General features: G+C 39.3%; 1 protein-coding gene across 1 annotated transcript in view; it reads left to right on the top strand.

The window, feature by feature from the left end:
* Positions 1-13,888, top strand: part of MSI2 (musashi RNA binding protein 2) — a 608,564-nt gene that overhangs the window by 330,006 nt on the left and 264,670 nt on the right. Inside the window, exon 7 of the mRNA XM_018565450.1 lies at positions 10,820-10,868. Coding sequence (XP_018420952.1) covers positions 10,820-10,868 — 49 coding nt within the window. The remainder of the gene's footprint in view (positions 1-10,819; positions 10,869-13,888) is intronic.

The following is a 13,888-nucleotide window of genomic DNA, read 5'->3' as shown; positions in this document are numbered from 1 at the left end:
TCATAATGTGCAAGTGTGCACAGCATATTTGTGCATTATGGCAGCTTTACCTCTTGGCTTGTCCTCCTCTAGCTCTGACAGATGATGTATACTTACCCTCGCTGCTTCATTGCTGCTGCAGCCATCCTCTCTTCTTCTGTACACCAGCACCTTCTTTCTTTGGCCAGTAGGCAGCCACAGGTGATAACTCCTCCACATGACACCCTAACAATGCACATGCACTGCAGGCACTGTGTACACACGCAAAAAAAAATGTCAGGAGACAGATAAAGAATTTTTGGGGGCAAAAGTGACATACAGTCAACCAGCTGGCATTTTTTTCAGTGCATTCTCTATGTGGCTGATATCTTATCTTAACAGCTTTCAAGCAGTCAAGCAGTGTGATTGTAGTGGCAAATGTGCTTATCCTCTAGGGGCTAATCTATAAATCTCTATATTTACTACAATAGCAGAAGTATGGAAGAGCAAGCATGTAAAAATGTGAACATCACTTCAGTGGTTACGGATAAACACTGTGATAACAGAATTGTGCCTACTATAATTGCACTATACTTTTCCTTTAAGGTTCCCTCTGCTCATCTCTGCCCTGGACCTGTGTGGCCTCTAGAAGTTCAGAAGAGTTCCCCTGATCCTCTGGAGGCCACACAGCTCCATTTATAGGATATAGATGAGAAGGGGGAATTTTTTACATCTTAATAGACAGAAATGGAGCAGCTCAACATTCAGACATCCACTCACGCGAATGGAACCTCGTTGCCAGATGAGGCTTCCGCCTAAGCCTTAATCACAGAGTCCATAGAAAACTGGCACTTGAAATGGGGTCGGTCCAGTATTATCAATTTGTTCCCAAAAAGGCATCAAAACAGTGCATATCAAACCCTTGACGCATTTCAACCCCACAACTGAGCCTTAGTCATAGGCTATGACTGTTATTGACTGTTTTTATGCATTTTGGGAATAAATTGATATTATTGGACTGATCCTTTTTCGAGTGCTGTTTTTCTATGAACTCTTGATTTTTTTACATCTTGTTTTATTACTTTTACATGTTTTTTAGTTGCTCAGGCCTCCGTTGATCGAACAATATATTGATTACATATAAAATGTGTTTTGTTCTCGATCATATGCATGGGGCAGCCACACAGAGCTGTAGTGATGGGGAAAAAAAACTGTGAAAGCAGCATATAGAACAATAAGATAGCTTTAAGATCAGTCCCTGCCTTGGGCCTACAAAGTGTACACTGCCATGCAAAGGGTCATGGGGACCAGGATGTGTAACATCACATAATGTGAGACGCTATGAATAAGGAAGAAGAATTCTACATATGTTTCAGAATCGCACTTCGAATAAGAAATTACAAACTGTATTTAAACAGGAAAATTAAACCTAATCTGCACCTGTATTTGATTTTGACAACCTTTAACAATATAACTGCATCCCTGAGCTAGTACAGTAGATCAGTATGTATAGTGTAATCCAGTAGCTGTAGTGAAAGAAAAAAAAACTAATGGAAGACTTTTTTTGTAGTTATTCCTAGCAAGTATTGGTTAAAAAGAAAAGATTTTATATCACAGGATAAATTATTTAGTCCGCTCTTAAAACACACTCATGGAAATAACCACTAAAATTCACTAGCTGGTTTAAATATTAGGCTGCTATAGGAAGCCAAAATCAGCCGCTTTTGTCTTGTTGCCATCTGGTGTGAACTGGTCTTCTAATTTAAGCTGTGCAGAGGAACTGTTAAGATTATTAAAAGTTTTGTCTCCTCCAGGTTTATATTTTGCACTTTCAGACAGCAATTACAGACGTAATTTCTTGTTCTCCCCTCCTCTTCTGTTCACAGCTTTGTATCAGTGCTATTAACCCTCTGAGTTTCATGCAATTGGGTCTGTTTATGTACAACATACTGTACTTAAGCTAGAACAGGTTTAACATTTTTTTATTATTATTATTTTTGGCTCAGCCGCGAGAATCTGGATTTCCCATGCTGCCTGGGACTTGTTATGGTCAATTTGTAATGTTTAAAATATTTATTCTAAATCTTTGTCTACAGAGGATCCTAATTACTTCTGATTAATGCATGCCTTTAAGCTGACTTGAGCATTGGAGACTCATCCATAGTATTTTCTATGATATATAGGGCAGAGGAATTGGCCTGCTGCAGGCTGCTTCCTTCAGGCACCATCCATCTCCTGCTATGTTAAGAAGGCAACATAAGCCAGCATTAAAGCAAATAATGGCATGTCTCAAGGCTACACGAATGATAGAAGTCTCCATTCAGTTCAATCTTTAAAATACTAACAAACTCCTACGGTTTTGATAGGAAGTAAGGATGTGTCGATTTGCAGTTTAATCTGCAAATGCAACATACATTGAGTGTGGGTCTTAAAACAGATGCTAAGAAGTTCTCTGCAAGGTCATTGTTTGTGCAATATCTTCACTGTAGAGTTACATAAAATGTAGTTGTAGGGATACTCTATATTCTGATACTATGACAGCTAGCATTCTCTACATAAAAGAGCAGAATTACATACACATAAACCCACTGTCAGGGCAGGCAAGACAGATAGAAAGACTTATGATACACATATCACTACACAGATAGCACACAGGGCAGACATAACCAGGGCACAACAATACAGGTTAATGCTATGGGAAGTGTTTTTAGAAAAGTATGGTAGCCACTTGGGGAAAACTGTTTTTCTGTTTTATACATGACGCTGACATTTTACTTACATGTAAAGCAACAATGTCAGCATGTTAGACATTCCTCTGTTGCATTTAGTTAAGGTGGTGATGGGATCTAACCAGTTATGTTGGCTTGGTTCCCAATGTGCTCAACAACATACAGGAGATGAGGACAGCCCTCTGATAAACCTGCAGTATTAATCCCTCCCGTTCGTGGGCCTTAAGGCTCTGTTCACACATTAGCGTTTTTCCGTGCATATTCTTACACGCAGAACACAAAAACCCATACATTTTAATGTAACTTGCTCACACCCACACAGCATACACACAGTACGAAAACGTGCATCAAGCAAAAAAGTACAAGCACAATATTCTCAGCGCCTTCCGCATGTTCCAGCTATAATAGTAGTCGCAAACATGCGGAAACAGCACACATGGAAAAATGTGCATGTTTTCGTGCCGTGCATACGAACACGCAGAAAACCATGCTTAAATCAAAACGCTAATGTGTGAATGGAGCCTAAAGAAAGTCTTTAACAACATGGTGACATTTAGGCCTCTTAGATGTGAAGGCTGTTAACACATTTCACTCAATGCCTTAGCAACAGGAAAAAGGGTTTCAGGAAGAGGGTATCATAATACACAATACAGACATATGGGGCCTTCAAAAGTGTCTACCACGGTGGCTGCCACACTCACACAGCTATATGTAATAAGCCGTGTGCCAATATTGCCATATTATAGGAGTTTGTATGGTGCATTCCAGATAGACATGCTATTTTATGAAATGTTAATGGGCAAACATTCTCCATGCTTGTGACATGTACTGTATTTGGCACCACTGCCGTCCTCTGTGTTTCTGAAGCCTTACTAAAAACATAGCTTAAGCTGAAGTGTTATAAAACACTAAGTAAGCTACATAGCTAATGACACTTCAATAAAAAAAAAAATCAAATTGGCTGTTCTAGGAATGGGCACATTTTGCTAGTCTGTATAGTTGTATGGATGTTCAGTGTTCTTACAGTATGAGAACTACATTCTCTCTAGTCATTGCAATTGTGGTGAGACAGTCCTTGTTTTGTTAAAGTTACATTCTGAGCATCAGCATTTAAATACCTTTGGACAAGTTAGTAGCCAAATTAATCTGTGGTGCGTCATCTCAGGCTTTATTTCTTACACTACAAGCCCAGACATACTGCTGTCTGACAACTCTTAGCGATGTTGATGAATCAGGCAGTTGAGAATTTTCTTTTACAAATGGTATTGTTCCCCTTTGTGTCCACCTTTTTTCCCCTTCTCCACTCTCCATACAGGTGAAACTCGAATAATTAGAATATCGTGCAAAGTTCATTTATTTCACTAATGCAACTTAAAAGGTGAAACTAATATATGAGATAGACTCATTACATGCAAAGCAAGATAATTCAAGCCGTGATTTGTCATAATTGTGATGATTATGGCTTACAGCTCATGAAAACCCCAAGAACCCAAAATCCACAACCTCAAAAAAGTAGATTATTACATGCAATCAATAAAACAAGGATTGTACATAGAACAATAACGGACCTCTGAAAATTACAAGCATGCATATGTACTCAGTACTTGGTTTGGGCCCCTTTTGCAGCACTTACTACAATTACTTTTGCACGATATTCTAATTATTCGAGTTTCACCTGTATTTTTATCTTGGACATGCAAGTGTATTGAGCATTCTGCTCTGCAAGCAGCACAACTGACATGGAAGGTATGACTTAATAAAGGATCAAGCCCAGCCTCAATTTTTTTTTTTTAGATTTTTTTTCAATAATGTTTAGAAAATTTTTCAGCAGATTCAGTAGGCTATAGTTGAAGTCATGTGACCTGTAATGCTGTGCCTGCAAAGCTAACAGTTTGTATGATAATATACATTTTCTTTTTCTCAAAGTATCATACTTTGTCCAACACCATATATAGTGTAAAACTGCATTCAACAAGCTTGTCTTCAATTTGGCGCTGATTGTTGTCTTTGTTTTGGGCGGGGGGCGGGGTGGGGGGGAGAGAGGGAATGATAATAAGAGATATAGATTTGCTTAGATGAGAAACCTTGACTGGTTTCTCCCTGGTAAAGTCTCACACAAGCATTCTCTTTGATTCACAGAGAAGCGTGAGAGCTGTGCTATGCATCAGGAAGGCTTTCACTCCATTCAGGCTTTTTGTATGGTTTTGGTATTCTAGTTTCAGACGTTGTTGCACTGCCAGCACGTTGATGGGTTTTCTGAATTGGGCCATACACTCAATTAAAAAGCGTTTGCCTTTCCTAACCCATTCATTCTGTATCTTTCAACAGTTTCACATGTACTTTGTTTTATTCATTTATGAAATCTTTGTACAAGTGAAGTATTTGATAGTCTCAGCTTTATATACAGTTGGGTAGTTGAAGGTCTGCATAGCTTTAAATAAAAGAAAATACGACCATTGCTTTGTGCTTTGGCCAGTTCATGCATTATTGTTTGGAAGAATAAATGAATAGTGTAAATAGAAATGATAGAGATGGTTTGTGCACTACATTGAGTAGCTATAGGAAGGCAACTTTTCAGTACATAAACTGAGAAACTAGATCCTGAAAAAAGAGTGTATGCTGGGGAAAAGATACTCTTCCTACAACCGGGGGGGAAAAATTGGCTACACATACTTTTTAAGTTTCTCCATATATGGTCTCCCCTTGTGGCACCTTTTGTTCATCTTGTCTGAATTAGGTGTCTCCTAATTTTAGTCGGAGATCCTGAGATAGCCAGACAGCTGGCACAGCAGTGAGGTATGAATTTCCTTGAGGACCTGACTGAAAATAGGCACTGGTATTGTTTACTTTTTAATTCTCTTTTTTAGGGATATACCGATACTAGTATCAGTGCCGATGCAGAGTATTTGGGTGAGTTTTCATACTCCCCCAAATGCTCCGATGCCTGGCCCAATACTTAAGCTTCCGGTATCAGGAAGCCGGGGGGCGTGTAATGACATGCTGCCCGGCTTCATGATTGGCTGAGAAGCTTCATTACACGGCGCGCGACTTCCTGATTGGCCAAGAAGCCGGCTCCATGCTTTCTCGTCACCTGGTGATGAGGGAGCATGGAAACGGCTTCCCTGCTAATCAGGAAGCCAGGTGACGAGTCAATACACGCCGCCTGGCTTCCTTAATGGGACTTCCGGTATCAGTATTCGGTATCTGCGAGAACCGGAAAAAATATATCGGTACTCAATGCCGATATCAGTGCATCCCTACTCTTTTTAATAACTATACTTTTTGGCTATCATCTTGAAGCCTGGTCTACCTGGAGAACCACGGACCTAGAACAAGAATTAAGTGCACTAGTTGTATGTTTGATGCAGGTTAGAGTCTTCGTAGGTAGTGAAGCCAGGATCACAATAAAGCTTTGAGCATTTGGTAATAATTGTAAGTAAATCTTATAGAGGATGATAGGGAACTTTGCACCTAGCTAGCTTTTTTTCTCCTTGTAATTATTCATCATCCATATGCTTAAGATTGCCCTATGTATCCCTGTTTTTTTTCTTATTGGTATTATTGGTAAAAAAAAAATGTTTTGCAGTTGTGCAGACAAATAAAAGGAAAATAAAATGCAGTGATCAGAGGCCAGTGTTTATGCCACACATAGGTAATAAATAAAATTGCTAGACACATTTTTATATGCATCTATCTCCTTTATAGCAAGATATGGTTTGAATCTGTAGTATCTGAATAGCCAGATAATCTAAACACTGTTATACTGGGCAGTACAACTGTACAGAGAGGTGTCTAGATATCTACACTCTTCCAACAGCATTCATCAAGCCTATCTGTTCTTGTGTGACCTCATTTCTGAGTTGGCTGAAAACCCTGGCACAATATGACCTTATCCGTAAGTTAAAACTGATATCTTGCTAACTGACCTTCGTGGCCAGGGACATTCCAATGTTTTAAAGATATGTCCTTCAAATTTACCTAAAATTCAAGTGTAGAATGCAAAACCTTTTTTTAGTGCAATAAAATTAAAACTATAATCAGACACTAAATTAAGTAATGAGACAAATTAAGACACATTAAACAACTTATTTGTATCTGTTTTAAATGCAGTTTATCAGATAAGCTAACCTAAATCAGATTTTGGTCTACATTAACGTTTTGGGGATTCTGTTTCTATACTTAGTCATAAGATACATTGGTTGTTCTGTTAAGTTTGATTGTCTGCTAATACTGCATTAAGGTGCTATAGTTTGTACAATGCATGGAAAATAATCTGTGAGTCTTCGGCAAGTTGGAAATTGTATATTGTTCAAGAGTTGAAAGTCTTTGAAACGAATGTGATGCACAGCACTGAATGTGTCTTTTGCATTGTAGTCATTTCAGAATAATAGTTTAACCCCTTCATGACTGAGGCCTCTTTTGCTTCATTTTTTTTGTACCCATGCTATATTCCACATTTTAGGCCTGAAAATTAAAAAAAAACCCCAAAAAACCCCAAACATTATATATTTTCTGAAAGCCAAGACCCTATAGAATAAAATGGTGGCAGTTAGTGAAAAATTTACTTAAATGCCCCAAAACGCAATACAATACCCATTTGTTAAATAAAATATAAAAGATGAGGTTACAAAGAGTAAATAGATACCCAACATGTTCAGGTTAAAAATTGTGTGCGTCCGTGAAACGGCAACAAACGTCAGTACCCCAAAAAGTCCATAGACAACGCCTTAAAAGCCCCCACAGGTCATCAATTTAGAGATACCCAAAAATACTGGCCCTAGAATTATTGATCTCACTCCGGTGTGCACAGCGATACCCAACATGTGTAGCACGTTCGTCGTTTTCATACATAGGCGCACCCGACGCGTGTTTACGTGGCGCCGCGCAGGCGAGGGACTTTAAAAACATTTTTTTTAGATTTGTTTCTTTTAATTTTAAAAACTGTTATTTTTTTAACTTTACTTTGATTGCTATCACATAAGGGGTCTTACAAGCCCCCCATGTGATAGCAGATGGTGGTGACAGGTACTCTTTAAGGTGATTCTGGGGGTCCAAAAGACCCCCAGTGTCACCTTTACACTCCAAATAAGCTATTGAAGTGCAGATCGCACTTCAATAGCTTATAGCTGGGCTTCAGGAGCCCAGCACTGACTGCTATGGGACCGGAAATGATGCAATCTGCATCGTTCCTGGTCCCATGGAACAGGGAGGGGATCGACGAATGGAGGTTCATCCATCTCCTCCTCGTCGGGCGGGGGACGACGACACCCCTTCACCGGGCCATAGAAGCGATCTGGTGATAGCTGAGTCGCCAGAATCGCTTCTATTGTAAAGCTGACAGTCGGCTTTACAAGTTTAAACAGAGTCCCGGCGGCTTTTGCTTTAAACAGCTTGTTTAAACAGCCCCGTGCTGGCGACATACACGTTGTCAGTTGTGAAGGGGTTAATAGTTTAAATAAGTTCAAATTCTATTTGATCTTTCTCAAACTAACCTAGTTTGTCTTTCTTGACATTATTAGGTTTGATTGGATTATTACGGTACTAAATACTATTGTTATCAAAATAAATATTATGTTGATTAGATATGTTGTCCATTAGATGATTGACCCTTGCACATGGTAGTATTCCAGTCTATCAGTTTGCTGCTTAGGTAAAGCCAAAATTGCAGTGCACAATTCAGTCTTATTTAAACAATCGGATCTTCCAAAGCTATGTTTTTCCCTTGATATGCACATCAGCTGCTTGATGCATTTTATAGTCCATAATGTCAAGTAAACATAATACAGCTTGCCTTTCTGGATAGCACAAAAGAATTGTCCCTGAAATGTTGAAAGTTCTAAATTTCTCTTTTGCAATCTTGAGTCTTTTGAACCTAGTGAGATAGCCGTAACTGTGCTAGAGTAATGTGTAGACTGCAAATCTTCCATTGTATATAGCATGGATAGTTGAGCAGTATTTTCCTATGGTTACTGCGCATGATGTATATCTACCCAACTATGCCAACATTTAACATACACAATACAGTCGTTTCTAGTTTTCTTTTTGTTCTTTTTCTGGAAATAACATTTTTTTCTGTACCAGTTACTTTAAATCTAAGAAAATGGGACATGTTTTACTTCAAATAAGAGTTCAGTAATTTTAGTGTAAGTTCTTTTGTATGAGAGTTATAAATTTGTTGAATTATATTTCTACTTGTTTCATAGCTCTCATTCAAGGATTGTGGCCAAACCCAGGGGAGCATTCCATGAGGGTTAGTGTAATTGTAGAGACCAACAAGCCTGAAAAATCCTGGTATTAGCTCAGTTATAGGAGCCGCTTCACCAGTTCAGTAGCTTCAAACAGAGTTGATCTGAAGCCCAGGCAATACTGTCCTCTTCCCAGAGACACCAATTGGAAAATTGCAAAGGGCCCAGCTGGTGAAGAACTCCTGCCAACTTTCCTGTGGATGCTCGTATTTTTATCTTGTTGCTTTACTGAACGCGCTAATCTTAAGAATTACAAAATAAACAGTTTGAGGCTTGACATACATGTTTTGAAAGGTTTTTTTTTTAAACTGTACACTAAAATTACAGTAAACCCAATCACAAATATATCCCATAGCATGTTATATTTCACATACAGTACATTTGTCCAGATTGATATTTGCACTTTTGCTTTTGGCTTTCAGGTAAAGTGTAGACTACTAATGTATTTAGCTTTTATTTTTCAACGCGTACAGTCTTACCTTTAAAAAAAAAAAAGATTTTTAGGCACACTTCTTAGCTACAGGACTATAGGCACAAGACAGGTTTGTTAGCTCTGTGGTCTGTAGAGCAAGGGTCTTAGTTACAATAGCAGAAGTTAGGGTAAGGTTAATGGTGAAGTCAAGAACTGACTTTAGGTATGTCTACCACCTTGATGCCTATTACCTGAAAAAAGTACTGAAATGTTCATCTAAAATGCATTATTTATTATATAGGTTGACTTCACATTTTAGGGTTTGGGTGAAGGGAGTGTTAAGGTTAGGTTAAAGAGAAAATATACTGGATTTAAGCAAATGTAGGAGCTATCTATACAGTGTTTGTCACAAAGTCATTTTTTAAAATGTCCTAAACATTTTTATAGCTCTTGCTCCTCAGTAGATGGGTCACTAGAGGGAGCTATCTATTGATCGAGAACTGAGTGATCAAAAACCGCTAATGGCTCAGTTCACGATCTGCTCCCTGCAGAGAGAGTGGTGACTGTCAGCCACTCCCCCCCTCCCTCCCCTCTCCAACGGTGGCTGGACAAACAGAGAGGGGAGGGGGCCAGCATAGCTGGCTCTGACTCTATAGAGGCAGAGCCATCTGTCAATCAGGCAGCGGGGTGGATCACGACTTTCCTGGCTGTAGCGTAGCTCTGCACTGTCAGCATATAGTGTGCAATAGCCCACTATATACTGAGTTTTGGGTCACAGGAGGACATTAGTAAATTTAGTAAATGTCCTCCTATGACCCAAAAGAGAACTATAGCCATAGTTCTTTTTTAAGTTGTTTCTCTCAACAACTGTTGTGATAAGCTATCAGCAACATACGGGGTGCATTGTTGGCAATCATTGGCGGTAAGTTCAACCATGTTGTAGCTCTGCAAAGCACAGAATTGATAAATGAATAAAAAAAATTAATAGAAACAAAGTTTTTATTGTATTAACAAATATTTGATTGTTTGCATCACTTTCTCCCCTCCAAAACTAAAATAAAGAATATAAATATAAAGACAATTAATTCCCTTTTAGGTTAGGGGTCATGGTAATATGGGGGAACAGTTCTTGTTAATTTTGTAATTTTTTTAATGCTTAAATCTCTGCTCCTTGATCTACTTAATTTCCTATTGTTAGGAATATCACTTGCCCTACTGTACAAATCAGCATATTGGGCTGGAAGGTGTCATGCAAAGGCTCATATAACCTTTTTCAGTCTTCCATTTCAAGGAGACTTTTATAGCTATAGGTGCCTGCTTATTAGGAAGAACCAGGCCCTGTGCCTGAATGCTGAACAGAAAATGTGGGTTATTTCTGAAGTCATCATTATATGTTTGTTACAGATATTAACAACACACCTTTTTCTAATAATCTCAATTTTCCAGTTTTCTAAATGCCTCTCTTTCTTCTGTAGGTTGAAGATGCCATGCTGATGTTTGACAAAACTACTAACAGACATCGAGGTAAGTGCTTGTGTTATTCATTGTTTTAGTTGCTGTTACTGGAAGCTTTGGTGACTCCAAAACCCGCTCTATGTTTGTCTGTCTGTTCTATGGAAATAAATTAAATGTATATGAATCTTGCTCACCATATTTTACAGTATCTTTAAAGAAGAACCCCCGGCATAATTATTCTTAACCCTTGCAGTGGGGCTTCCCCTGCACTGCAAGGGTTAAATGCTTTTTTTCATCTAGGGATGACAATAAAAAAAGTTATACTCACTTGAACCTCAGAGCTGACTAGCTGTGAGACGGTTCCCTGCCTCCTCGCTCCCCCTCCGCTCCAGAGGTCTAAGGTCCCGTGAGTCATTACGTCCACAGTGTATTGGACGTGAGGACGCCACTGGACATTCAAATGTTGGAGCAAAAGAGAAGACAGGCTTCAGGGACCAGAGTAGCAGCCAACCATTTCCAAGGTGAAGGTGCGCATTTCTTTATTTCCATACCTAGAGTGAAAATAAGCACTTAACCCTTGTGGGGAAGGGGGGTAAGTGCAAGGGTTAAGAATAATTATGCCTGGAGTTCTTCTTTAAAGGATTACTGTACTCTCCAAACCAATTATCTTGTTTAATATATCCAGGATACCAAGCAACTATATAAATAGAAACTATTACCTCTGCCTCTGTAAAAGGATTACATCTTCCTCTGTAAACAATTCTCTATGTACAAGGAATGTGAACCATGCAAGAGGAAGACATCTGCTATGCATAACTTTGTTCAGTGTCACTGGCAGGAGCCATAAATAATGATGTCTATAATGCGCTCCTGTAATCCCCCGGAATATTGATCACAAACTGTTAGAGGCAGATATCTTCTTCTCGTGTTTAGGTGCAGTGTAGATAGCACACCTCTAGACCTGGACGGAGAAAAGATGTTTACCTTGCTTCCCACAATTAGATGCTTGGGATAAGGGGAAGGAGGGTCAATGTGTGTGTGTGTGTGTATTGATATAGAAAAAGTATGCGAACCCTTGGAATTAACTGGGTTTTCTGCAGTAATTTGTGTGATCTGATCCTCCTCTAAGCCACAAGAATAGACAAACACAATGTGCTTAAGCTGATAACACACAAACAATTCTAATTTCTGGTGTCTTTATTGAACACACCCATTAAACATTCATAGTGCTGGAGGAAAACGTAAGTGAACCCATAGACTAATTGCTTGAACGAAAGCTAATTGGATTCAGTAGCTTGCACACCTAGAGTCCAATTAAGGAAATGAGTTTGGAGGTGTGGTTTAGAGCCACTTTGATTGATAAAAGACACTCAAACATTTTAAGATTGCTGTTCATAAGAAGCATCAACTGATGTGAATCATGCCTCGCAAAAAGGAGCTCTCTGAAGATACGATCAAAGACAGACAAATTGTCTATAAATGGAGATAGTTTAATACTGTGGCTACTCTTCGTGGAAGTGGGTGCCCAGCCAAAATGACTCCAAAGACACAACGCAGAATCCTAAAAGAGGTAAAGAAGAACCCATGAGTAACAGCTAAAGGCTTGAAGACATCACTGGGACTAGCAAACATCCCCCTACCATACAAAGTATTTGAACAGGCATGGTGTTAATAGCAGAACACCATGGAGGAAGCCAATGCTATACAAAAAAAAAATATATTGCTGCACGCCTGAAGCTTCCCAAAGAGCACCTTGGCAAGCCACGACACTATTTGGAAAATATTTTGTGAACTGAAGAAATAAAAGTTGCATTTTTCGGGAAGAATATTCAGTAGGGATGCATCAATACCATTTTTTTAAAGACCGAGTACGAGTACTGATATTTTTCCTCAAGTACTCGACGATACCAATACCTTTTTTTAGTGTCATGTGACAGTTTTTTAAAACAATACAGACTAATGCTTTTAGGAGAGTGGTGGAGTGCCAGGGCCCAGACGCAGCTGCAACCTCTGCGACCCTGGTAGTTCTGCCACTGACTCCAAGCTGTAGAAGGACTACAAAGGCTGCAAGCGTGGGACCTTACAGCAGCCGCTTGTGTTTAAAGAGTGAATGCACGGGTACTCATGAAAATGCCCAGTATTGGCACGGATACTGGTATCGGTGCATCATTAATACTCAGCACTATGCATGTCACAAAAAGGGTACAGTTTGCCAACATCAAAACATCACCCCAATGGTGAAGTACGGTGCAGAGAAAAATCATTATTTGGGCTTACTTCCCTGCCATCATCAAGGGGAAAATTAATTCCCAAGTTTACCAAAATATCCTACAGGATAATGTCAGGGTGGCTGTCCACCAGCTGAGGCTTGGTAGAAGTTGGGTGATGCAGCAGGACAATGACCCTAAGCATTAAAGTAAATTCACCACAGCCTGACTTCAGACTGTGCAGTGGCACAGTCAGAGCCCAGACCTTAACCTCAGAGAGATGATGTGGAATGACCTCGAGAGCTATTCACACCAGACATCCTGCAAATGTGTCTGAGCTGAAGCAGTTTTGTAAAGAGGAATGGTCAAAAATTCCTCCTGAACGCTGTGCTGGTTTGATCCAGAGCTATCGAAAGGGCTTGCTTGAAGTAGTTATCAGTTTAAGCACATTATGTGCTTGTCTATTGTTGTGACTTAGATGAGGATCAGATCACATTATATGGCAAATCACTGCAGAAAACCAGTTAATTCTCCTGGTTCACATACATTTTCTTGCCACTGTATATATATGTATGTATGTATGTGTTGACTACTTACTTCACCCTCTCCTGTGAGTGTACTAACAAATGCAAAGGTACTCGGTACCAGAGTCTGAAGTGTGAATTCTGTTATCAGTCACAGCATTGTAATTCATACACACAATAGAATCAGACTGAAGAGTAGAGTAATTGATTGAAGTAATTTATGGGATGTTTATTTGTGCTTCCGTTTGGCCTACTATGTAATTACCGTCTACCTCAGAGAACTGATACTTTTTAATTGGCTGTAGTATGTGAATTTACTTGCTGTGGATCATGAGGGAACTGTTGTTCTCATACATTT

Source organism: Nanorana parkeri, unplaced genomic scaffold, assembly GCF_000935625.1.
Source record: "Nanorana parkeri isolate BGI_ZX_2015 unplaced genomic scaffold, ASM93562v1 scaffold848, whole genome shotgun sequence".
In the NCBI taxonomy this organism is placed as follows: Eukaryota; Metazoa; Chordata; class Amphibia; order Anura; family Dicroglossidae; genus Nanorana; species Nanorana parkeri.
The sequence above is the reverse complement of the archived record's forward strand: the minus strand, read 5'-3'. Positions and strand labels throughout refer to the sequence as shown.